Source organism: Anguilla anguilla, chromosome 13 (assembly GCF_013347855.1).
Source record: "Anguilla anguilla isolate fAngAng1 chromosome 13, fAngAng1.pri, whole genome shotgun sequence".
Taxonomy (NCBI): Eukaryota; Metazoa; Chordata; class Actinopteri; order Anguilliformes; family Anguillidae; genus Anguilla; species Anguilla anguilla.
Window position 1 is genome coordinate 36,832,071 of NC_049213.1, and position 27,827 is coordinate 36,859,897.

General features: G+C 48.3%; 1 protein-coding gene across 14 annotated transcripts in view; it reads right to left on the minus strand.

The window, feature by feature from the left end:
• Positions 1–27,827, minus strand: part of plekha6 (pleckstrin homology domain containing, family A member 6) — a 103,650-nt gene that overhangs the window by 42,844 nt on the left and 32,979 nt on the right. For 12 of the 14 annotated variants that reach the window (XM_035387601.1, XM_035387592.1, XM_035387591.1 and 9 more), the window contains 4 exons: positions 5,303–5,386; positions 1,749–1,875; positions 747–851; positions 69–141 (listed from right to left, as the gene is read on the minus strand). In XM_035387601.1, coding sequence (XP_035243492.1) covers positions 69–141; positions 747–851; positions 1,749–1,875; positions 5,303–5,386 — 389 coding nt within the window. Of the gene's footprint in view, positions 1–68; positions 142–746; positions 852–1,748; positions 1,876–5,302; positions 5,387–9,262; positions 9,569–26,969; positions 27,259–27,827 lie in introns of those variants that run through there. The other 2 variants (XM_035387600.1, XM_035387599.1) reach the window with 2 other exon arrangements.

Below are 27,827 nucleotides of genomic sequence, written 5' to 3' on the forward strand. Positions count from 1 at the left end.
TTCCTTACCCACTGTGCTACACCCCGATTAGGCAGTTTGACGGCGGTACCGCACGCTTGCTTTCGTACCTTTGTAGTAGAAGAGGCATCGGTCGGCGAGGACGAACCAGCGCTTGTTCCACTGCTTCACCCCGCTGCTTGCCTGGAGCGCGGGAGACAAGACGGAATCGCGTCAGAGGGATTCGGCCACAGAGCGCCGCGCAAAAGACTTTTGCCTACAGCAAAGCGGCGCATACGTAAATCACCCACTGACACTGACAAAGGTCAGATATGTGTGTAGCAGCAAGGCGATCCATTAGATATGACTTTTTCTGTGGAGGAGTGCAGAGCTCACCCTCCCTTTGTATATTTCTGCTTTAAATTGGCAGGAGGGGGGTGGAAGCAGACAGAGAAGGAATCACAGCACAGAATGAATCACGGAAGGGGTTTGAACACGGCTTGAGAATAAGCTGCCCCCACAGACCGACCGCACCACAAGGTGGACTTTACCTGCAGACCTGCAGCAGGCTTGCTCCACACACCTGAGGTGCAGCTTGGGCTTGAGAGGACCGTGTGTGTGGGAAAAGCCTGGCGGTGGTGTTAACGTTAGCATAGCGTACCTGTTTGAACAGCCAGCCTTGCTTAGAAAAGCCTGGCGGTGGCGTTAGCATTAGCATAGCTTAGCATAGCATACCTGTTTGAACAGCCAGCCCTGCTTGGAAAAGCCTGGCGGTGGCGTTATCGTTAGCATAGCGTAGCGTAGCGTACCTGTTTGAACAGCCAGCCCTGCTTGGTCACCTCCGCTTTGGGGTTCCGGCGCATGGAGTTGGACCGTTTGCCGAAAGTGGCGGCTTTCTTGGAGTTCCGCGACGTCTAGGGGGGACGAGGAAAATGTTTAAGGTCAAATGACTTCAACTGGAACTACAGGTGCAGGTAGGACTGTATTACTGGAGACAAAAAAAAAAAAACTGTTTCAGTGGAGACTGTTTTTTTTGGGGCGAGAGAGAGAGCAGTCAAACACAGCTGATGAAATGATGGCTGTTAGTGTTACTCATAGCCATACCCAACAGGAGGAAGACACCAGACATCCTCACATCAGTGGGATCCAGGTTTACAGAATAGTTTAGAGAATGGATTTGAGATTCAGATTCAAGCTTATTTTAAATACATTCCCTACTCCTACATAATTATATGGTAATTTCCTCAAATTAAGACAACCACGCTAAAAATTAATTATAATTATACAGTTTAAACTTGCCAAGTTAGTCACAATCTCATATGATCTCATTCACAGAGGACCTTTCTGATAATAACACCATCTGACTTGCGGTATATAGAATGTACTCTTCCGATACTGTGTTACGACGGGGGTAAGTTTTTCTAAACTAGTTTATCTCAAGCCCCAGCCCCCTCCACTTCAGTAAAAAAAGTTGAAATCTTTATCCAGCAATCACTTCATCCAGCAATGCAGTGGCTGTTTAACAAACTAGTGCATGGATGTATACATGCACCAGAAAGTCTGATGCTATGGATAATCTCTGCAAACCAGGTTGAGTTAATCCATAAAACTAAAACTTTATTTATGAAGTACAAACACATAAACTAAAAGTATTCTCAGAAGGGAAACGTTATTTCCACTCTGCTGAGAGGACTCTGGGGTGTCTTCATGGACTCTCTGGGCTCAGGGGACCCCCCGTTTAAAGGAGAGCCCAGATTGCTCCTCCCAGCCTGCAGTACGGGAAGCGGGCTGAGGGCCCGGCTGGTACTGACCCGTCCGTTGGGTCGCTGCTCCGGGGAGGGACCGGTCACCATGGCGATGCTGTTGGAGTTGAGGTCGCTGCCGACGCTCGTGGGGGTCTTCCCGCTGGCCCTGCCGTTCATCTTTATTTCCGGGGTCCTGCGGAGACGCACACAGTCACACACGTCCTGCCGGCGGCGGCCCATACTCACGACCCAGAGATCCCCGCGCGCCTCCCGCTGCAGGCTGTCATACGACCCGCTCCATTTCAGTGTAAAACAAAATGAATAAGGAAGCACAAAATCCACTTCATCAACACAGACACTGTCTCAGAAAGCAAACAGCGCAGCAGACAAAGGGCATCTTAATGAGAGCGCTGTCACGGAGGACAGCGTACTGTCGGAGCAGAGCGTACTGTAGGAGCGCAGCGCTGTCCCGAAGCAGAGCGCTCTCTCGGAGCGAAGCGGGACACGGTCCCACACGCTCTATTTTCGTACTGCCTGGCAACGGCGCAAGACCGCACCCCTGAGGGTGAGGTTTATAAAAAGGCTGTGGTTTCACAAAGAATGCTGCTCGAAGCTTGGGCAGGGAGAGATCCAACTGGACCCCAGAACCCAGAGCTGAAAGCCCAGAACCTAGAACCCAGAAACCTAGAATTTAGAACCCAGATCTTAGAACCCAGAGTGCAGAACCTAGAACCCAGAAAACTAGAACTTAGAACCCAGGAACCTCAAACTTAGAACTCAGGGCCTAGAAACTAGGACCCAGAGCCCAGTCTAAAATTCAGAACCTAAAACCCAGAGCCTAGAACTTAGAACCCAGATCTTAGAACCCAGAGCCCAGAACCTAGAACCCAGAGCCCAGAGGCACTCCAATCTGGCTCTGCAGTCCCGTTCAATATATCGATCGCTCCAGTTCAGCTCTTTTGGCTGCTGCTGCTGGTGGGTATTGATCCCCTGCCCAGCGGGACAAACAAATTTACGAGCGCTCGTCCGCACCCGGACACTCACGCTAACGCCGCCCATCTGAAGCGGCTCGTAAATTAGCGCGCGAGGCGAGCCGCCGAGCCAATATCAAATTTAATACGCGACGCGTTCAGTTTAATATCTCATCTGCCCGCCCCCACGTCCACAGGCAGATGCGAAACGTGCAAAACATGCAGACAGATAAATATGCGCGCATCCACACAGCTCTGAATGTGCATTATCAGTGCTCCCCAAGTCCTGAAAGCTTCTGAGGGAGGAAGAAGAACACCTCAAAGTTCCGTGTCCTTTAATCGCAGTAAATCATAAAGTAATAATATTCCACACACAGCGTGAGGCGAATGTTCTTCCCGGGTAGGACCGCACTTTATTAATGAACCTTAGACCATCGACTCAATATTATTGATTTCACTGAATAAACGGAGGGAGGGAGGGGGGCGGGGCTAAGGTCTGGCAGAGAGAGCGGCTGGACGTCTCCCCCATCAGAGACCCAGCCAGACAAACCCTCCCGTGAAACTACTGCGCCTTCATCTCTCCGAAAAATCCATCAATTTCCACCATCCCATTTCCCCTTTCATCTCCAGATCCGGAACGCCTGTCCTAGAACACATCCCCAAATGTCTTTTTTCCTCTGTGCTATGGGGATGTGATTATATGCCTGCATGTGTCTGTAGGGTGGCATGGGGGGTCACTGAGGGGGTGGGGTGGGGGGGGGGGGGGGTATTAGTGAACAAGATCATTGATCATCACTGAAATAACACCATGCCAGTGGCGGCAGCAGCAAAGACGGGGTCCGGTTGCCAAATGTGCCAGCCATTGATTCCAGTTCTTTGTTCTGGCCGCGGCTCTTTGAAGGGGGCCTATGTGGAACGGACTGGCATGCGGCACTGAGACAGCAGATACACTGCAGAGAGCTGCTCCCGTTATCAGCGAAACAGGAACTGCCCACCTCCCCAAGCCCCTCGAACCCCGCCCCACCCCTCCCCCCCCCCTCAAACCCCCCCCACCCCCCAATTTCACTGAGACAGCTGATACGTACACTGCAGAGAGCTGGTGCCATTATTAGCGGAACAGGGACTGCCCACCTCTCCAAGCCTCCCCTCCCACCTGTACCCTCCTCTCTCTGAAAGCTGGTATTATCTGCAGCTGTGGAGGAGCCCCTCTAATGGGGGGGGGGGGGGGGGGTGACAGTCAGGGGTCGGGGCAGCGTTTGCGTAACCGCTCACCGTTTCGCGGTTTTTCCACTCACGTGCTCGAGCAGCACATGCCTCGCGCGCCGTTCCGAAATATCGAGAGGGGCGCGCGTGTTCCCGCCGGAGAGTCACTCTCCCCCCACAGGCCACCGCGCTCTCACAACCGCTCACATGCCGAAATATCGAGAGGTGCGTGCGTGTTCCCGCCACAGAGTCGCTCTCCTCCTACAGGCCACTGCGCTCTCGAAACATACGTGTTAAAAACAACACGCAACACGCGTCAGGTTTTAACACACCTACCCCTGTAGCTAAGGGCAACACATTTTAGCGTGTGTTACTTCCAACACAGTTTGTGTGTAAAAAAAAACTGTCCCAGTGTGACACATGAATTGTGCATTAGTAACGCAAAAAGTGTATTGGATATGAGCACATACATTCTGAGAGTGTGTGCTTTTTTGATATACATATACATCATACATTTTATTTACAGTGAGCTCCATAATGTAATTATGTAAAATAATGTAATACATTAAAAAAATATATATATTTGGCTCTGTACTCCAAAATTTTAGGTTTGTAATCAAACAATTCACATAAGGTTAAAGTGCACATTCTCAGCCTTTACTTAAGGATATTTTCATACATTTTGGTTTCACCATGTAGAAATCACAGCACTTTTTATACATCCCTCCATTTCAGGGCACCATAATGTTTGGGAGAAATGGCGTCACAGGTGTTTCTGCTTCTCCCTCATTCTGGGAGGCAGACGACAAACCAGGGACTGTTTCCTGCCTACTTTTCTCTCTTTCTCCCTCCCTCTCTCCCTCTCTCCCTCTCTCTCTCCCTCACTCCCCCCCCCCCCCCCCCCCCCCCCCCCGCAGGTCTCCTTTCTACCTGTGGTCACCATTTGACATCAGATGGGCTCACAGCAGGCACAGCGACGCCGGGCACTGCCAACGCCCCCCCCCCCCCCCCCCCCACCCCCCACCCGCTGTGCCAGTCTGAGTCTGACAGGTGCACCACAGAGAGGGGCCCACTGAGGAGGGATGGAGGCCATTCACACCCCTTTATCAGCCACAGTGCCACATGGCACAATAATATTTTAAAATGTGTTAAAAAAAATAAAATTAATTGCTGATTTTATTCACCTCGCATTGCTATTCTCTCCATCCCTATTGGCAACAATGACAAAGGCTATTATTATTATTATTATTATTATTATTATTATTATTATTATTATTATTATTATGCATTATTATGCACGCATTCATTTGACAATATCTATGTTTATTTCAGCGCAATTGAAAGAGACGCAAACATGATCATGTATAGGATGATGCAGGCATTACAATATTTTTCATAAGGAAAATAAGTTGGATAATAATATCATCCAGAAACCAGGATACTCACTGTGGATGCTTTTGCAGTGTTCTGGTCTCCTCCACGTGAGTCGGGATCAGTGTTTGTCCAGTGGGCCCATTTTGATCATTCTGGCTGCAGAGAGAGGAGAGGAGAGGAGAAGAGAAGAGAGGAGGTTGAGGAGGTTGGAAAGGTTGGGAATGTTGAAAAGGAGCCTCACTGATCGCAGGAGGTGATCAGCCCCGAATTCCCTGGCACGCCGCGGGACCACACGGCCCCGCTCCGCTTAATTATTCAACGGGAGCAATTATCAACCAATCACGCATCAGATGGCGTGCGACAGAGCGGAAAGGCTCTGTGATGCGAGGAGGAGGCGAGACGCCTGATTGGGTAACGCTGGAAACGGCTCTCCTCGGGCACACGAAGATGAAAAGTGCTTTAGCCACCCAAAGCATGTCACGGATATAGAGACGACACACGGAATTAGCACCTAGCGCTGAAAAATGGCGCAAGCACTAGCCACGCAAATCAATCAATCAATCAATCAATCAATCAATCAAATTTTATTTGTATAGCGTATTCTACAGCAGTTGATACAATACGCTTTACAGACAACCCTGGCCTAAACCCCCACAGGAGCAAGCCTAAGGCAACAGTGGCAAGGAGAAACTCCCTGCGGCAGATGGGAAGAAACCTTGGAAGGAACCAGGCTCAAGGGGAAATCATCCATTTACGTTGCAGTTGTGAATTATCTGTGTCGATTGTGTATGTTTCATATAGGAAATATCAATATGTATCTGAATATTAACCTCAGGGAAAGTGTTTGGTTTGGACATACAAATCACAACATGTCACATTGTCTGTTACAGTAAGAGCACCATGCAAATCTACAGATGCTTGCTTGGTCAACCCAACTAGCTATTTAACATTCAAATAACCTTTTAGCTACCTTTTACTGCTGCTCACTGTCAGCAAATGTGCAAGGAATAAAGCAACATTTATCAGATGCAACAGCTTTGACTCGCCTTAAGCACACAGATAAGTGAATGATAACTCGCTTTTTTGTAACGTGACCTCTTTATATCCATCCCAGCGATATTGAACACGAAGACAGCTGCGGTTCCAGAAGCTGCGCCATATTAACGAAAACAAATGGCTATCGCATCCCACGCTGAAATCAGATAGACAAGTGTTTCAGTCGTGCATGTCTGCAGTACAAAGTTGTTTTGATTACACTTATTGATTTTTTACTGCAACTCTGAAACGAGCAAGCCCTCTTTACTGTGGACAAAAAGGGGGGAAAAAAATAAAACAATTTTCACCAGCAAACCAATGAGCAGAAAGAATAATAATAATTACGGGTATTTTTAAGTTTTCAAAATTCTAGGTCAGGCGAGTTGAACATACGGTATGTCCACAATGTTGGATGCTCCTCGTACAATTTTCTCCCTGCCTATTTGAAACCTGTTCTCCTGCAACTCAGTAAACGTTTTCTACACACACACACACACACACACACACAGGCATTCTCCCACTGCAGGCTGAATGAGCACCAAAGGCCCGATCGTTCATTTATCAGATGTTCCTGAAGGATACTGCATCTCCAGGACAGGCATATAGACAAGCTAGTGTTCAGTGACTCAGAACAGCATGTCCTTGCTTCGTGTTGGGGTAGCGGCATTAGTTGACGGTCTTAACAAAGTAAGGACCCCTTATCGAAATGGAATATAGTGGTTGATGTTTGATGCTGTTCATTGAAGCGATGTTTTTAAAAGCTGATTCAGTTAGGGTCCGAGAGTCCAAGACAAATTTCTCTACAGGGACAATGAAGTATGTATCTGTCTGTCTGTTTGTCTTATCAATGGAGGAACTCCTTATCAACACAATATATTGAAAATATATGGAAACAACATATCAAGATATTGCAACCCTTCACAATACATAGGTGAGAGCACAAATTGTTGCCATTTTCAGACATTACAATGCATGTGTGCATTGCCATGAAACACATGTATTATTATTGTATTATCTTCAAAAAAAGTCCAAGTAAGCACAATATGTTGCAGGATATTCCGTTTCTTGTAAGAGAACATTTTGGCTGCTGTTCCTTAGCAACTCCCACAAAAGATGATTGGTTCAGCCTTCCAGGGTCTTGCTACTCCTCCCATTTATCCCCCTTCAGTAAGGCAGATTAGAGAGGGCTGGCACACAAACCATGGGCTCACAGACTGGCACACAGACTACATGCCCACAGACTGGCACACAAACCACAGGCTCACAGACTAGCATGCAGACCACGTGCCCACAGACTGGCACACAGACCACGTGCCCACAGACTGGCACACAGACCACGGGCTCACAGACTGGCACACAGACCACATGCCCACAGACTGGCACACAGACCACATGCCCACAGCCTGGCACACAGACCACAGGCTCGCAGACTGGCACACAGACCACAGGCTCACAGACTGGCACACAGACCACGTGCCCACAGCCTGGCACACAGACCACATGCCCACAGCCTGGCACACAGACCACATGCCCACAGCCTGGAACACAGACCACGTGCCCACAGCCTGGCACGCAGACCACGTGCCCACAGACTGGCACACAGACCACGTGCCCACAGCCTGGCACGTAGACCACAGGCTCACAGACTGGCACACAGACCACATGCCCACAGACTGGCACGCAGACCACATGCCCACAGACTGGCACGCAGACCACGGGCTCACAGACTGGCACACAGACCACAGGCTCACAGACTGGCACGCAGACCACGGGCTCACAGACTGGCACGCAGACCACATGCCCACAGACTGGCACACAGACCACATGCCCACAGACTGGCACACAGACTGGCACACAGACCACGTGCCCGCAGCCTGGCACACAGACCACGTGCCCACAGCCTGGCACACAGACCACGTGCCCACAGCCTGGCACAGGAGCCTCGGTGTGTGTGCCAGACAGCCCGTGGACTCTCCTCACAGACACAGGCAGGTAGAGGACAATGGCGGAGGTCCAGGAATGGCGCTCACAGCTTAAAAACGCACACGCGTCTCGACCAGCAGCCCAACGCGGACCGGGCCCGCCGCGCGACCTAGCTTCCATATGGACAGCCCAGCGCGGACCGGGCCCGCCGCGCGACCTAGCTTCCATATGGACCGCGCACCGCGGACCGCGCAAAGTTTCTTTAGCGCGCCGGGCCCTGGGTGCACGGAGCACCCCGTGATCCAGTCGTGCTTTCGCAGGGGTAACCTACAAACCTACATAGAGACGCCCCGACAGCTGGAGCAACACACGGAAAAATAAACGACATTCAGCAGCAGAGAGAGAAACTGGGTGAGTGTTGAGCACAGTACCATAGCGGTGCAATGGTTTATTATTATTAATAATATTATGAGCTTCAGTGAACCTGAATCTGAGATCACATCACAACACAAGCGCATGGCAGCATGGCATTATTATGCTCTGTTCCAGTAACACAGGCCCAGAGCATAATTCTCAAGCTGTAGCACGCGCACACGCATACGCACACACACACTAGCACACACAGTCTCAGACACACATACACACACACACACACATACACACACGCTCACACACACATACACACACACTAGCACACACAGTCTCAGACACACACATACACACACACATACACACAGTCTCAGACACACACACACACACACACACACACACGCACACGCTCATTAGGCTCAGACATGAACATCCCCGATAGACACATTAGGAAAGCCGGCTCTGTTCTCGCTCGCTCGCTCTCTCTCTCTCTCTCTCTCTGTCCGGCACTGCATTGCAGTAACCGATGACCTGCAGCTGCCTGCGAGCTTCACGTCGCGACAAAAACCCCCCGTGCTCTTCCCGCTCGTCCCGCTAACTTCAGCTAGCTGCTGCTGCTGTTCTCCCCAACCCCAACCCCAACACCCCCCACCCCCCTCACAATCCCCCCGCCCCCCCCCCCCTCGGTCACAACGTCCTTCCTACCTCACTCTCCGATCCGCTCGGAACTTCAGCATTTTCCTCCGGATGAATCAGACGATTCCATCAAGGCGGGCATGTGTACACGCGTGTACACACACACACGCACACATGCACACACATGCAGTAGAGACTGCGAAGGCCAGAATGCTCCCAGTAGAAGAGGAAGGAGAACGCTTCTTTTGTTGTTGTTATTTTTTCTTTTTTTGCTGTTGCGGTTGCTGAGGGGTGTTGAAAATTGTAATTGCTGTGCCGCTTCTCCCCTCTCCCTCTCCTTGAGAACGCGTGCTCCAGCCCCCTCCCTCTCTCTCTTGCTCCCTCTCGCTCCCTCTCTCCCTCTTTCTGTGTCTCCCTCTCTCCCTCTCTCTCTCTCTCTCATGCTCTCCTGCTCTCCTGCTTTGCTTTGTGAGGAGAACTGCAAGGCTCAGCTGATTCAGTTCCTAGGTCTGTCCATTTTTTTTTTCTCCCCCATTCCTTGGTTGTTCCCACAGGAGCAGCCAAATGACGGGAGACCCATGTGGGCCTTCTGTCCGTCACAGGCTCAGTGACCCCGCCCACAACACCCCACCCACCCCAAAACAGCACCCTCCATCCCCACCCCGTCCCACAGAAATGCCCTCCTCCAAAAATCAGGGGCTCGAGAGTCACGACCATGTTTCATAAGGAGGAACGGGAAGGTAGACACAGCAGACAAAGGATGCTAATCATTCAGGTACGGCACACACAGGCCCCTCCCCCTCCCCCGTCCCCCCCCCCGGCACGGAGCCACAGTCCCAGCCTCTCACATGACCATAATCACGTCCATATTTCATATCAAGACAAGCTCAGCGTGAACCCCCCAAATGAGACTTGCCTGACGACACACAAAAAAATTCCCTGGGTTGGAAAGACACGTTCTGCTACACAACGTCACACAAGAAGTGCAAGCAAGCAAGAGGAAGCTTGTTTTTTAAAATTTATTCGTGGTCCATCTGAAAGACCGGATCCGACCGTCCCGCTAACAGTCCCCCCCCCCCCCCCCCCCCCCCAACAGGGTCTCCTCGGTGTGCTGATAAACCTTACCGTCGCGCAGGCCATGCCCGTTGCTAAGGGGGGCAGATGGAGGGCATTGTTTGGCTTAAATTAGCCGAGGTACTGCGATAGGGAGAGACGTCGTTCCCCCCACAGACGGCTCGGTACGGCCGTAAAACCGCGATGAGGGGGAAAACGCTCGCGGGGGGGGGGGCGGGGGGGGGAACTGGATCCCCTGCCCAGAAATGCAGATGAATTGCCTCTCGGTTTGATTCGAATCGCCGCAGGCATCAATTGCGGCACTCCGAGGAACAATGGGCCCAGCCGGTTACGTTTCCACGGAAATGACTGAAATGCCTGAGGTGGAAAGGACCTTAAATTCTAGGAACATAAAGTCTGTAGGTACCCACATGTACACGTGTGTGTGATATTTTAATTCGGGATTTTTTATTCTTCTCTTCTATCATCTTTTTTTTTTGACCATCACTCCTCTCTTCTCGGTGTCTTACTCATCCAACCCATTCCCCCTCTTCCGTGTCCTATTATAGTCTAAAAATATAACCGCTATTTTTCAGCATGCCCTTATTGGCACTATTAATAATAGAAAAGTTGAAATCGTGAAATGTCTCCAGTGCAGTCAGTTAAACCTCGTTGTCAATCACTGTACTGTCGACAGCAAAGATTCTGCTTGAGAGGCAACTGTCTGTACGTCACAGTGCTTAACCTGCAGTATTACACCTAAAATTATTAAGAGGTAAAAAATTATTTTAAAAGTAATCAGAAGTCTGTTGATAAGCCTGGACAGAATAAAGTGTGTGTGTGTGTGTGTGTGTGTGCATGTAAATGAGTGTGTGAGTGCGTGTGCACGTGTGCACGTGGATTTGTGTGTGCACGTTGGTATGTAATCCCTACTGATTTCTGATCTTACCTGGAGTCTGTTGTTCTTTTATGAGGTTTATTAGTATTTTCTTTTCTGCCTGGGGGGGCACGGGGTTGGGGGGGGGGGGGGCGGAGTTTGACAATAAAGTCCCCCGCCCCCGGGCAGATGGAGTCCCCCAAAGTGCAGGGGGCGAACGCCACAAAACTGACCAGTCAATAACTTCAATAGCGCATCCATCAAGACTGTCAGCGTCTTCGGTGTGATTGTGCAGAAAACAAAGGCCTGTGAGAGATGTCCCCCCCAAACTGGCAAACAGCTGAGCGCAAATGAGTCTCTGAGACTCTGACAGGCAACAGCAGCAGCACTGATGTAAACCTTTCAGGCGTGGATTCAGCCTCCCTTCCACCCTGGCCGAGATTGCTGACCAAGGGGGGGGGGTGGGGGGAGGATGGCGTGGGGGGGTTGGGTGCTGGAGATAGCCATTGCAAGCCAGTTTAGCGTTCCCCCAGAAGAGATGGCGTCCTAGGCAAATGCCTAGAACTGGCCCCGCCTCCTATGTTTTCATATTTTTTTGAGTGCCCCTGTCAGTCGTCCTGTCTGAACCCTTGGGCTCATCCTAACCGCCCCCCCAGTCAGAACCCAGTGACGACGGGCCTGGATACCCACACCTCTGGGCAAGCTCAGAACCTGTCTATGCGCTTGAAGACCTGACTCTTCTGGCCTCTACTGATCCGCACAGCGCTCCCTGTCACCACAGACAAGGGACCCAGAAACCCACAGGATTACCCGTGGCTGTGAATGGATTGTTATGACAGACAGGGAAAACCTGCGTGACAATCTGTCCCCCTATCTCTCTCACGTGCAGTATCTTTGCATCTGTACCAACGCCTGACATAATAAGGTTTTGCTTCTTTTTGTATTTGCATTTTGTGCCGATTAGCTCTAAAAGAGGACTAACCTGGCAGGGTTGCATTTGAGACACAGACTCAACAGACATAACAGGCTTTTAATTTCGTGTCTGTAGCACTAGAAAAGCTCTGGCTTACAACAGGGAAACATTTTGAGCACTTTCAACATGTTTCCCGGCGGAGTGTGCAACAGAGGTGAAAAGGTCAAAGGTCAAGCAGCAGCACAGCAGGGGGCAGAGTGAGAGGTGCTCTCCTGCGGCGAAGCGATCCCATTGGCCAGGCCGCAGCGTGCTTTAGCAAGCCCCCAGCCAGTGAGAGGGGAGCACAGAACATTCACAGGGACGAACACAAACATGTAAAACTCTGCCGTGCGGCGAAGGTCAGCCCAAGGGGTGAACTGTCATCGCCAGCCCGTGATGAGTACAAATGTGTCACATGACTATGGGGGGGAGGAGAGCGTGAGAGAGCGCGTGGGCGCGCACGTGTGTGTCTTTTGTGCCTCTGTGTGTGTATGAGTGTGACTGTGTGTGTGTGTGTGTGTGTGTGTGTGCGTTTCAATGGGTGGGTAGGTTTTCCAGCACAGTAAGCATTACCCCATTTTTTTTATCTTTCAGTGAAAGAAATGAAACTGTTTTCAGCTTTTCTGACTCATGGATTTGCTGTTTGTGTCTTGAAAATTCCCAAAAAGCCATATATATATATAGTATACATACAACCGCTGGTCATAATTTTGTGACAGTTCCCTCTCATGGCACTTTGAGGGAAAGGGACAATGCTGCCGTAATGCCCTTCTCTGGATCTTCAGTTTTCACGAGTCTTTACACCAGCGACTGGAAGATGAGTTCTTTCGGCAAGTAAAGCTTTAACAGATATCAGGCTTTAACAATCACTGCTGACGCATCACTCCAGCATAAATCGATGGATAGGCAGCGGCTACTAAATAATATGTGTGGGCAGACGTGGAAAAGAGATTGAGCCATTAATATTTCAACACACTCATTTCAGACTGGTAATGCCCTTTATGTGCAATGACTTTGATGACTTTCAAATTATATAAATGTAATGTATTGAATGTAATCTTTTTTTTTTTTCTTTTTTTTGTATTTAATCAAACAAAAAGTAGTCTGAATATCTGTCAAAGGGGAAATCTGGAAACCAAAATGTCAGGTTCACACACACACACACACACACACACACACAAAAAATTAAAGGTATTTAAAGCATTTAGTACCTAAAGAGTGATAGATCTTAAAAAGGGGAAATCTGGCAACCAAAATTTCAGGTTCACACACAACAACAAAAAAAAAAAATTAAAGGTATTTAAGGCATTTAGTACTTAATGAGTAGTGTAAAGTATAAATACCACTTTACAGGGTGTTTCAGCAGTTGACACAGCAGTGTCCAGCATGTATATTTCACACCACCCGCTCTTAAAAAGCCAGCATTTCAGCTCTAAACCCTTTTTAGCTGCACAGTAATCCCAGAGGCTGGCCGAGGCCCAGAGCCCGGGGCGAGGGTTTTACGCCGCTGTTCTCACACCGGGCTCATCCTGTACCTTTCGCTCCGCCTGCGGTTCCCGCTGACTCAGTAAGCTGAGCGGAGCAGAGAAGGGCCGCTCCAGACAGGCCACACCTCACCACACCACAGAATTACATTACATTACATTACATTTACATTTACATTACAGGCGTTTAGCAGACGCTCTTATCCAGAGCGACTTACACAACATTTTACACACAGCATTTACATTGTATCCAATTACACAGATGGATACACACTGAAGCCATGGTGGTTAAGCACCTTGCTCAAGGGTAAGACGGGAGTGTCCTACCTGGGAATCCTACCCATTTATGCTACACTGCCGCCGCGCAGCATGAACGTGACCGCTCCTGAAAAATCCCCCGCCGAGTCTCGGCTTCCACGGTTCTCTCTGGCCATGAAAAGCTCGCAAGCGTCCGCTTGGGGGGGGGGGGGGGGGGGGGGGGGAGGTATTGCTCCCGCTGCTTTTAAAAGAGATCGAATCTCAGCGGTTCCTTCGCCAAGACCCAAAAAAACGGCCCAACCCTGCTCACAGAACCGTTCCAGCTCCGGCCAGTTCACCGGAGTTCACCGTAATCACCCCACTTCTCCATGACTACCGTCACCACCACCACCACCACCCGTCAAGCCCCACGTGGTGCGTTACTGCACCTGCGGGGTACCCAGCAGTGCGATACTCCCACAGCAAGGGTCCCGAACCGCAGAGAAAATAACACAGCCCAGTACAATGCAACAAATTACCTGCACAACCCAGTACAATGCAACAAATTACCCGCCGGTAAGGCTGCGGACCGCCGCTGCGTCGCACACAAAACCTCGGCTCGACACAAAGCTCGGGTCTCACCTCAGACCGTCTTAATCTAGATGACGCACCGTAAAATATAAAGGCACAAAAATTCTGTAACAAAAAAAAAAAATGATGGAAAATGAAATTAAAAATATAGCACATTTTTGAGCGGTTATCAGTAAGACTGAAATATGGACTTTGGGACAAAAAAAGATATTAAAAACACCATGCAAAAACTACAGATTTGTTTTTCAAATTCCAAAAATATTGGGTTTGTTCTTTTTTTTGTTTTTTTATTTCCTTTGGTAATTGAAATGTCGTAAAAAAGTAGATGACCGGGACCTTTGACACTGTAAAAGCGTTTGAGCGAATCACATGCCCCGTGTGTGACAGGGTGAACGCACGCTCCACAGATATCCCCAGAGCCGTGTTCCGACCGTGCGCGTCTCTCTCAATAAGACGTGACGGTGCGGAGACAGACGAATCGCCGCGGGCGACACCTGCGGCCAGGTCCTCCGGGCTGAGGGAGCGGCGGGACAGGGTGACTCACGGTTTTCGCGAAGAGAGAGATGCACTGGGAGGGTTGTGTAACCCTGTGATGCATCACAGGGCTCGACCCCTAATGGAGAGGGGTTGGGTTGGGGGGGGGGGGGGAGGGTGGCAGGGGGCTGTAAATTCTGCGGTCCATGGAGCCGCACGTTACCAGCAAACCCCCCCCCCCTCCTCCATGGCGCATCGAGTTCGAAGGAAGTATTTTTCACAAGTGTCGAGAGTCAGGACAGAAAGAACAACAGGAAAATTACGAGCACAGGTAGTTTGCAAATCTCTCGCCTTAATCCCCATGCTGCTGACCAGCCTGGAGGGGGGGCAGGGGGGGGCGGGGGGGGTCACTTGTGGTGTAACTGATTGGGGGGTGTTTCTGCCCGAAATTGAGCGGCCGTCTCATCAGCTGCCCAGGGGGCCCATCACAGGGGGACACCCCCGTTTTGCAGCTAGGGCAGTTCGGCTGGGCGGTAGGTCAGAGATAAGAAAGGAAAAGACCCAACATCTCCACAGTAACCCTGCCCTGGAGGCACCTACACCACTGAAATAAGCAAGCAGCTGTGTGCGATGGTAGCATCTGCCTGCTATGAGAAAGGGAATGTGGGAGGGGGGGAGACAGAGAGAGAGAGGGAGAGAGAAAGAGGGGGGGAGGAGAGAGAGAAAGAGGTATACAGCTGTAGAACTGTATTTATTATTCAGGGCATTTGTAGCTTGTTCATTATTTCAGAATGAGCTTTCACATTCTCATCATGACGATAAAGATAAATGACTTAAATAAAAATGAACTGAGAGAGGGCTGCAAAATAAAGAGGGGGAGGAGGAGAGAGAGGGGGATGAGAAGGGCTGAGAGAAGACTAGAGAGAGAACACAGCGGCAGGACACAGAAAGAGAGGGAGAGAGAGAGGGATTCTCGGTTTCAGGCCAGCCAGTGTAATCCACACCTAACGTCTGCCGTCCCCTAACCCAAACAGATCGAAGTCGAACCCGTGGTACCCCGCTCACTAGGTCTAGCGTCGGGACACCACACCACCAAAGTGCACATCAGGGGGTGCCGTAAGGGTAAGGCAGGGACATGGGGGGAGGGGGGGATGTTTAATTATGGGAACACCTCAGAACTGACTGTGTCCAGCGGGCATCACTTTGTTAAATACGTCAGTCACAGTCCATGTGTATTTACAAATTACCCGATTAACACACACACGTAAAAAAAAAAAGAAATTAAAAAAATGTACGACTGGAATCGGTTCAGGCTGTCAGCATGCGATCCAGGTGTGGACCTTGGCTGAGAAAGAGTCATCAGAGAAAGCGCCCCATCGTGCCAACTCCGATCCAGCCGGGCGTGTCAGGAGAAGGTGTAAATCTGCCAGGTGCCCCCCCGCCCCCCCCATGAGATCATCTGGTGCCCCGTGTGCAAGATTCGCTCCGCCTGTTCCGCCCGAACAGAGCATATAAATCTCTTCAGGGGAGAAGAACCCTATGCGCCAACACAGAGGGGAGTGTGTATGTCGCCACCTACTGGTGCTTTTGAGACCTCAGTTCAAATCGCTTCAGATTGCACTTGATGCCGCCAAAAAATATTTATTTTCACAGTCTGAGAAACAGAGGAGGTAGAAAAAAAATAAACATACCAGCAAAAGTCTATAGCACTGAATTGGCTTTTGAGTCATTTGTAAAGTCAAACACAACAAAAATGAACTAAATAATTGGCAGATAGTTAAGCCCTAGAACCTAAGATCTAGTTGCTTTCACATATCCAAAAACGCTTAATTTAACCCAAACTCTTTCCTATTAAATGAAAATGAATTCATGTAAAAACCTATGGTCAGGCTAGAGAATGTTAAAAAGCACTCAACTGCAATTGCAGGTTTTCATTTCACTGGGAAAAAAACATTTAATCGCACAAAAAAAAAACAGTTAAAGATGTATCAACTCAATTGTAAATGTTTATCCTCTGCTATTTCACGTTCTCAAGCCTAAACTTGTGAAATGAGCACAAGGCCCCGCTTATGCAATTTTTGAATGATGCCAGGTTCAAACCCATGTTTGGCAAAATAATCCACTGAAAACAAATTATCCATAAAAGTTTTAACCCTAAAAAAAAATACATTTACATTCAAGTACACCTGGTAAACCTACACTTTATAATTACAACATTTAAATAAGGACACAGCTCTACTCACAAAGAGCAAAGAGGCTTACTGTGTCTGTCAGTAATGGGAGAATTGAAAGAGCTGCAAAATGAACTGCACAGAGAGGGAGAGAGGGACATAAAATATGATTATGATCATTGTAAAGGGATCAGCCAGCAAAAATGCCACCGCAAAAAAAAAAAAAAAAAACCTCTTTTAACCAGAAAAATAATGTTTTGCCGATGCAGGCGGCCCACTTAGATCGCCTCAGAGATAGTGCTGGGCTACTGCTGTGATGTGACGTCACACCAAACAGAAAGGAATCATGGGAGGAATCAACCACCTTCGCTGTTAGCTCACACCACACGGCATGACCCAGTCAAGCACTCTCTCTCTCTCTCTCTCTGGTGACTGCAGCGTATCATAATGGGTAAGTCTTGTAACCTAAAAGTCGCGGGTTCGATTCCCCTGCAAGGACACTGCCTTTTTACCCTTGAGCAAGGTACCTAACCTGCATTGCTTCAGCATATATCCAGCAGTAAAAATGGATGCAATGTGAATTCTGTGTAAAATGTTGTGCAAGTCTCTCTGGATAAGAGTTTGCTTAATGCCTGTAATGCAATGTAATGGTTAAAAACTCATGGACGCCCACACCACCAGCCCGAATTGCCTCGTCGGCCAGCGCTAACGATAATGAGCTCACTCAGGCGACGTAACACTTGGCATCAGCAGACACCCCTTCAGGAAGTACAGTCACCATTAGTGTTTCCGCCTGGCCCCTTTCCGACAAGCCAGCGCACCACGTCTCCGTTTTATTCTTTTCTTTCTTTGTTGAAAATATGAACTGTTGACGCCTGGAGCGTCGCGAGACATCGCACTGCCACTCAGATATGAGTCAGACCTTCTTAATGACACAAGGGCGGGGGGGGGAAGGGGAGAGAATCTCAAAGTGCCGTTTTAGCCCGTGAAATTGGAGCAGTTTTAACGACAATAGGGAAAGGGCTGTGAACCGCATCTGCGATCTGCGATCATCCCACAATGCACTCCACTGACGTGAACGAGGCGGCCTCCAAGCACCCTCGAAGATGAATATGAGCAGCGCCGTAAGGACAATGATCCGGGAACGGAAAGGTCGATGGTCTGTCGGATTGGAATAAATGTCGTCTTTTCAAGTCTCGAGTGTTGTCGCGGCGCGTTCGAGTCCACCATTATCTCCGATGACAGCCAATAACGGATATTAAACAGATGCCCGCAAATGCCTTCACTGATAAAGCACGTCTGTTTTTGTTATTGACTTTTTTTTTTTTTTTTTTTTTTTTTTTTTACCGCTTTCACAGTGCAGTCAATACAAAAACTGCAGGAAAGGCCTCATTATCCGTCTCTGCAAAACTGTAAAGTAGATTGAGTCAGTAAACTAAGTCAGACAGTTATGTAAATGGACATGCTTTGAGGTGTTGGCATAATGACAAGCTTGTAAAACGTCTCAGGATTTGCCTGAAAACCTGATTTTCTCTTCTATAAATGTAATGATGGCACTGACTGTAACGTTTGTAACACAGTTGTGTGTCATATTTCTTCACATCTTTTTTCCAGTTTTTTTGCATGTCCAAATTACTAAAAAAAAAAAAAAAAACGTTTTCTATTGGGTCGTGAATATCAGTTCTGATGAAAGTTGGAACGACTGAAACATTAACATGAACAAAAAACTCAGACTACTAAAAGTGCTCAGCGTGCTGAAGTGCTTCTCTCTGTGCCTAAATGTTCCAGAATGTTCCTCAAGCTAACAGGCCCAATGCGTTCAATCACAGTGACAAGCACACAGCACGGCATTATGGGTAATAATAACCTCAAATCAGGGTCATTTCAAACTAGTGTTAGCAACCAGTGCTGCAAAATGAATGAACATCCATCACACCGTGTTATGACCATGGTAGCAAATCAAAATGAATGAATATCTATCACACCGTGTAATGACCATGGCAACAGATCATAGCCTTCTCAGAACCGAAGGCGTCCTCATTAGTGTGTAAAGCACCGTCTTACTTTTTACCCTCAAGATTAGCATGACTGACTGCCAGCTCAGGTCTGCCGTGCTGCATGTCATTATAAAAGTGATTTTTCTGACTGCAGTCAGTAGCGGCTCATGGGTCTTATCGCAAGGGAGGCAAGCACCACACAGAACCCGTGCTGAAAGGTTGAAACTGAGCAGAAACCCTCTTAAAACATGAATTGAAATGGTAATAATGAGCGTACAGATTAATAAACCGGGTTTTATTTTTTACCTCTCTTCTTTCTCTCTCTCTCTCAAACTTGAGCAAGCGCTGCCTCCCTTGCCCGCTCAGACCAGCCACCACTGACTACAGTTACCTTTCCTCGTAACCTTAAAGCTAAACGTGGTAGCCACATAGTTAATGAGCGATGTAATTGTGAATGAAGTGTTGCATTAAAACACACTTGCGTTCCTTCCAGGACACAGCTGACCAGCAGCACTAGCATCAGAAACCCCCAAACCATGGTTCACCTTAAATTACCCGTTCAGTACTGTGGAAAAAACTGCAACGGCAAACAACCCAGGTAACACTCATCAGTACTCAGAGGTATTTGGTGGGAGGGTCCGGGGGGGAGGGGGCGGAGGGGTTGGGTTGTAATTATTTGCCCTTTCATTGAGGCTCTGCTCGTGTTGATGAAGCGAGGTCTGCACTTCCTGCAGCCTTAAGGCCCATTTTGGCATTTCCAGCAGAACAACACTGCCCCTGTGGGATTAGCCTGTCCCTTTCACAACAAGCCACTGAGGATAACAGAGGCTAGCGCGCAGCTTTTCAAGGAACAACGGCGGCTGACTTTGAGCTACGAACAAGAGCGTGTTCATAGCGCGCCGCGTGAAAAGAGTTATTACTTCACATCGTTTCAGCCATTCAGCAGGACCCTTTTCATCCAGAGCGTCACGACAAAACAAATTCTTTTCACATGTAATCCATTCACACGCCGCTGTGCGTTTGCTGACGTGATTCAGGGTAAGCACCTTGGCTCAAAGGTACGCACGTGGGAGCCTCAGCTGGGAGCTTCGTAAGCATAAACACGGGCTGCTAACCATCATGCTACACCGCAGCAAGGCTATACAAATAATACAGTATTTACATCGCGTCCATTTATACAGCTGGATATAAGCTGAAGCAATGCAGGTTAGGTACCTTGCTCAAGGGTACAACGGCAGTGAGAATCAAACCTATGACCTTTAGGTTACAAGACCAACTCTTTACACATTATAATACACTGCCCACCCCCAATTATTATTATTTTTGTATTGTATTATTGTAGATAACCAAAAATAAGAGTCACTGCTGATCACAATTCCTGGAGAGATCTTGTCTGGGAGATGACATCACACCAATCTGTACAGAAACACTGAGCATTTCTAACACATCCACACCTGGACAGGTTCCAAGTCTGTACACAAAATGCATGGAAGTACACTTTGTGTGCTGTAAGTAAAATAGTAAAGCACCCTTTCCTCACCTATCCATCAGGTTAAACCGAACCTTCTGACATCCTTTATTCCTGTTTTATTAGCATGCGTGCGTTTTATGCAATAATGCGTTGAGTTACTACTTCCTCCACAATACGATATGCTAAAAACAGGCGGCATTTAATTCCAGCGCTATTGCAATATCTTCTTTCCTGTTTCCTGAAAAGTTTTTTGGGATTTTTTTTAAATCTGATTTTTTGAATGAATGAATGAGTGTGGGTACAGGTATAGTCATAAAAACACATAATATGCATCCTAGGATTTTCTGTTGACAGTTGGCAGTCCGGAGCAGAAAAAAAAAGAAAACTGTTGTTATGATGCCAGAAAGAGTAAGTACTGTAACTGCTTGGTGTGTCTGACTACCGCTGCTGTTTTTTTCTTTACGGTGAGGTTCAGGCCAGTGTGCAGCAGGCTTTTGATTCAGTAGAAGTCATGCATGCGGGGGCAGACAGTAACTATGCCAGCTGTTATCTCACAGACAGCACTGCACAGACAACAGGAAAGATTCATACACACAAGGAAGTTTCTTCTTCCCCCCCTCCACAAACTGCATAACTCTCTGACTAAGTAAGACGGATCAAGAAAAAGACTTCCCTCGAAACTTATCACAACACGGCCACAGCTGGAAGAAGTCAACCTTGCGGAGTTAACAAGGCTGTTTGTGCAGCAACTGCAATTTGTCAGCCTAAATTATAGGAACAGATTAAAAAAGAAAGCTTTGAACTCTGGCCGTCTCTTCCAAATTTAATGAGCCAAATCAGCCAGAGACTTTAACTGCTGACTTTCATAAAAAGGTTGGTTAATATAGGTCAGGTCACCAAAACCACCCAATTGCACTTCTATATTTAATATTTTCTGATTCAAAAGCAATGAGAAAAATATGGCGACTATTTAAATGTACACAGTATAGTGTAGTGTGATTGTGCACCATGTGGACTGATAGTTTTATTTCAGACACACAGCACCCTTTATAAGTGATGAGCCACACAGCAGGCACGCAGGTGAACTTCATAAAAGATTGGCAATGTTTGACGCACTAGCCTTGGCAGAAAATCAAACTACTTTTTGAGAAATTTCACTCAAATGTGAGAAGTGCATTTGGTTTGACTCAGCAGCTGCCTGCTCAGACAGAGACAGAGCAAACGCGAGGAGAGTGATCCATATAAACACCCACACGTACGCCGACCTCCGTCTCCTCTCCAGAACAAGACTTCCTCCGCAGTCAGTCACATTAGTGGAAAAGCACTAATCATTTTTTTCTTGACGCTGTACACCTCCAATAAATTTTAAAAAAATGGTACTCAGGCAGATGGAATACAAACTGAATTGCTATCGGAATAGTACAGCTAGTCAACGGATAAAGCAACGTTCATAAGATTGACGACTAAAAATATTAGGTCGTCTGTAAGGGGCACTACCCACCCCACCCTACCGAGCCCCTAACCTCTCCCCTGCCCCCCACAACATCCAACCAAAAAAAACAAAAAAAAAAAACAAGAGGAATCTTCCTCACTGAAAGCACCTAATTGCCAGGCCCACACAAATTGCGCACACTAAGCTCTCCAGGTGCGAATACTGTCATTGGGGCGCACTGATATCCATACTGGCTGTAGAAAAAGCTGAGATACAGTAGTGAAGCTACAGCCAGATGCATGGATAAATAAGCTACTGTTTTCGCATGCAGTAAACCATACAAAGGCAGAGTCAAAAAACAAAAAATAAATAAACTACAGCTGTGGAAAAAAGACCTTCAGTTATAGGCGTTCAGAGATGGCCAAGCACTCATTATAAAGGCTCTGGGCTCTGATTTCTTTATATACACCAAAGCTTGTTTACATAGTACACTGGTACAGCACAGAGCAAAGGACTTCCTGTGAAGACGTTGACTGTGCAATTCATGAGACGGAAAAAAAAGGAAATGCTTTTAAAATAACAGCAGGATGCAAACAAGTATTGTTTATCAAGAAGGATCAATTCAAATTAAACCCCATTGTGTTTGCTGTTCTGCCACTCATCAGTTGTGGAATTTATGTACAATATGGGAATAATTCAATTCTGCACCAAGCGCATAACTTCCGTTTTTTTTCAATCTCTCTGTTATGGCTGTTGCATGAGGGTACACAATAAAAGACTTAAGACTCAGCTTAAACTGATGTAGGTAAAACAGCATGGCTTTCAAAACTCAATTCAGTTCTGGGAGAGAGTATCGCTCTCTGATTAAGCCGAGATAACACAGGAAGCCGGCTCTTATCTGAATTTACCGAGCCCCTCCTGATGGAGCGAGCAAGGAGTGGCGAAAAACAACGGCGTCCATTGTACTGGAAAATACCCAACCCACGCAATTACTCCAATTACCTACCCCTGAATAAATAGCGGAAATAAAATAACGCTAAATAATCAGCTTTGTCATGGAAACGAAAGGTAAGGTAAATATGGTGAAATGGGCGACACACAGGGAACGCGTTGCGTTTATGGCGGCCGATGGCCTGCCCTTGTTTACATTAGTGAGTAAGACCCGGAAGGTTCTAATCCGGTCAGGAGAATGATGTCACCAGCGTGAAGAACCTAGGGCCGCAGAGATGGGTTCGCGGGTACGGCCTCTGCCAAGGGTGCAAGACGAGCCTCGGAACCGTCGAGCGATGAGTCGGCCTGCCTGCCGTCGCCGTGACGCGCCAGCCTCGCTTGCAGAGGTTCGCCCAATCAGGTCTGCACCCTGATGGCATCACGCCAAGAAAGACTTCCGCGAATCACGCCGTTTTCCGCTCGGGCACCGAGCGAGCCAAATCAGTACTGACACGAGGAAAAAGGCGCCTGACACGGATTACCTGTCGGGTCGGAATTTCGGGATTTCATAAGCTTCACCGCACAAACAACAGGCACAGGAAACGCATGAGAAGGCGTTTTTTTTTTTGTTTGTTTTTTTTTTTACAAACACGGCTACGCCATTTCGGTTTAGCTGCCCATCCCGCTCTCGGTATATTTCAGAGAGCGGTTACGCTCCTGTAGTTCCACCCGCTGAGGGACGTGACAAAAACAGTCGCCGCCGAACCGTCGGGACAGCAGAAACTGCGTTTCGTTGAACCCAGAAGCTCTCACGCAGCTGAGCCAAAAACGAAACGCCAACATCCTATTCGAATAAGGTCCCACACGAAGCAAAAAGCCAAAAAGCCAAAGACTTGCACAAAGACCCAGATCGTATCACCTTTCCTTAACTTCGCCTTACAAATGAATGCGCTATTGTTTTCCTTAAACCAACACGTGAAGTTTATTTTGGCGATCACTAAACTTGCCAAAATAGCAACCCTTGCATCTGGGTAATTGTGAGGCAAAGATAAGTATTCCATGGATGGAGGTTGGCAGAGAAGAAGAACAGCGGTGTTGGGGCAAGTGGGGCAGGTAGGGCAAATTAATTGCACCATCTGCCCGTGGCCCTGGCTGCTGCCTGTTCACAAACGTCTCTCCTCATAGCGAAATGCAAATGGCGTCCCTGTGGACCTGCCTGAACTCAGGCGTTCAGCCAGGATAACCAACAACATCAGCTGATCCAGTCTCTTTATGACAGGCTCTTAGTGGCTCAGCTTTATGAATATTTATGCGAATAAACTGGATTTCCCTTCATTTTTTATCACCTAACTGAACAAGAGTCAGTGATCGATATTCATCTAATCGTTCAGCTGATAATCAAACCCCGGGTCTCTTCTCTTACCTGTGAATAATCAGCGGCTGCTGCGGTTTTTTTTTTCTCCCATTAAAACTGTAGCCTTTGCTGAGGTGATCAAAGCCAGGTGTGAGTCAGGGCAAATCTCAGCGAGGACATAGTCATCCCTGTGACCTGAGCTCTCTTAGACGTGCCCGTCCAGGGAGGAGAGAGATGACTAAGAGCACAGGCTCTCGTGGAGCGATTGGTGTGCCTTAGGCCCAATTGGTGTGAGAAAGGGGGTTGTTCACCATGGGGGGGTGGGGGGAGGGGGGAGATTGGGGGGGGGGGGAGAGAAAACATCCCAGCTGTTTCCCAGAGAAGAGTCACTGCACATTCCTGACAACTAGAATGTTTCCCCCCATCCTCTCCCCTTCCCCTAAACGTCTATCCTCCGAATAATTCCACAGGTAGGAACCGTGTGGTCCGGCAGTGCTGGGATCACAGCCCTGTGAAGTTTTGGGCTAAGACACGGATGGGGGGGGGGCGGGGGGGCAGGGGGGCACATGGCCAAAAGAGAGAAAAGGGGGGGAAAGAGGTCGCTTGAGTACTGTGACCCAGCCCATCGTCCCGGGACAGTGGGGCCCACGCGTGTCCGTGACACCGTTCGGAGCACGCTGGCGTGTCCAGGTGCACTCATACCTGCCCAGGTGCACTCATACCTGCCCAGGTGCACTCCCACCTGCCCAGGTGCACTCATACCTGCCCAGGTGCAGACCAGACACGTGTGACACATCACGCTGCCCCAGCACACTGACAGACACGCGAAGCCTTTCAGCAGGTCTGTTAGCAGGCCGGAGACACACATACTGCTCACACACAGCAAAAACAAGTCTGCCTTAACAACTACTTTAGCCTTGTGCTGAGACTTAAGATCTTTTTTTCTCAAGTAGAAGATATTATCCTGTTTTAAGTTACTGTTGGTTTGTCAAGTTAAACTGTCTTCCCCAATTGGCAAATCTTGAAATGAGTCAAACTCTCTCACCTCATTGGAAATCTTTTTGCCTTATTTAACAAAAAAAAAAGTCATAGAAATTGAGTTTAAATACAAGACAAAAATACTTGTTAAGATTGACTTATTTTTTGGTGTTTGCAGCGCAAGATGCACACAGCAAGTCTGGTACTAAAACCTGCCTCCCAGGTTGTGTTTAATGGATAACGTCTAACCCTCAATTAACTTCTTTCTGCAACTATGAGCTTAGACTGCCAGGCCACCTCCCTTTCACAATCTGTTAATTCGTTTTTTCTCTGATACCCTTTCTGGGGTGTGTGTGTGTGTGTACTGTGGCAGCCATTAATGTTGTTTACCTAATCTGCCTGGCTGTGTGGCTGATGGTCTGCTGATATTGCAGCATAACTTCAGTCGCATTATTTTCTTAAAGGAGTTTTAAAGGAAAAAACATAACCTTCTGAATACATAAGCGAAAAAATGTGCCTTTGACAGAAGTTCAAGCTTGACATGGATCTTCTGAAGGTTTCAGTCTCACCAACTTGGTATTCAACCGGATATTTAAGATTTTTTTTTAGCACCTCTGTATACACTGGGTAGTTTCTGTTCCATTATGTTCCTGATCCCTAGTCAAATTTATCATCACTGTTTCAACATTTTTAAAAATGCACAGCGAGCGGCCGTTGACGTGTCCTCCGACTGAACTTTATTACCAGTGAACTGAAGCGAAACCTGCAGGAAGTCCTCGCACCGAAACCGCGACAGAAAATCCTCGCGTCTGCCAAAAACAAGTCGGGATTGGAGAGCGTTTCGTTTTGAGTCCCTGAGCCAGGACGACTGGCTCGGAGTAACTAAACACACCCATCCGCCTCCGCCATACCTCCAAGTACATTTTTCTCCCCAAACAATAAAAAGACCAAGCCTACAAAATCCAGGCAACGAATCCAACAAAGCCACTGTAAGGCCAGTCAACAGAAAAAAGCAGCTTCAAAAGAAAATCAAACCCGTCAACGCTGCGTCTGAGGTACTGTTTACTGTTTACCCGTCCAATCAGAAAGCACTGTTCTCCGGGCGAGATCAAGAGAGGACTTGTTTGGGAGGCGCACGTTTAGGAAGCGAGCGGAATGCTACTGCCGTTCATCACCTGGAACAGGGCTGGCAGATAAAGTCAGAACAAATAAAGAACCAGCAACGGCAGGCTTAGACAGGGTCAACCCTCCAAAGTTTCATTGGTAAGCTTTTCGAAAATGAGCAAAAAAAAAAAAAAAAAAAAACTAGCATGTTTCAAAAAATGCAGACTCAGAGATAGGCATACACAGACGCATGCACACACACGTGCACACACACAGGTATACACGCACACACACAGAGACGCACACACACGCACACACACACACACACACACACGCAGGTCCGATGTTCATAGGTCAGTACTGCTTCAGTGTTACAAACGGCAGAGAAGCTGTTTATTTCTACGACCCCTGGCTCCTGTTCTGTCCTCCTCTCGGTAACTGGCTTCCAGGGATCCCCGCGTATCTATAGGCTGCCATGTGCCGAACGCTCTTTGACCCCGCCTCCTCTCCGTACAGACTCCTCTTTATCCTCGGCCTGGCACCGCACAAACACCTCAGGGTGCGACACCGCCGGACCCTCCCACGGCGCTGTCAATCAAAACGTCGCTCAATAGCGTCCGCTCATTTGAAAAACAAACAAACAAACAACATCCTCAAACACACGGACCTACCTCACAGCTTCCATGTCCAGGGCTAACCCGCTCTCTCATGCTCTCCACTCCTCTCTCTTTCTTGTACTTCTCTCTCTCTGTCTCTCTCTCACTCCTTCTCTCTCTCTCTCTCTCTCTCTCGCCGTCTGTCTGCTGAAACCCAGCCAGGGTGCAGAGCCGGTATGAGAGGAATTTAAGGAAGAAAAGCAGAAACAATCAGGTCTTTCGCAGTCAGTAATTTCTTTTCTTCTCCGGCAGCTGAACTGGCGCACATATGGCTTGCATTCCCCACAGGAGCAACCGGATTGAAGCGGAGCGCCCCCTCCAGACCGTTTCCAACACTACGCCAGTCCGCCAATTATTAACCACCGTCGGAGGGGGAGCGGAGGGCTTAACCCTTCCCAGGCCCAGGTACCCAGCCAGGTACCCCCCCCCCCCCCCACCCCTCTCCTTCCCCCCAACCCCCGACAGTGAGCAAAAGCCAGAATACAGACATGTAGAAGGGTGGAAATCTAGGCTGAGAGATGTTAATAACCACAATATGGCTCATGTTTTACCCGGATACTGCCTGGCTACATCCTAGTCGGCCCAGACAATTTTCACTTCTCAATCGAAAGGTTGTCGGGTCTTGACCCGAACGCCTAGACGCCGTTTCTCAGGCTTTTCCCCACCGAAAACCGTTAACGGAGCCATTACTGAGACGGCTGACATTTCCATCACAGGCCTGCTGCCGGCAATCTTATCCAGAGTGATTTACACAGCTTTTGAATTTTACTTCATATCCATCTCCACAGCTTGACATTTACTTAAGAAATTCAGGTCGAGTGCCTTGCTCAGGGGTACAACGGCAGTTTTCTGCCTTCAGGCTACAAGCCCAGT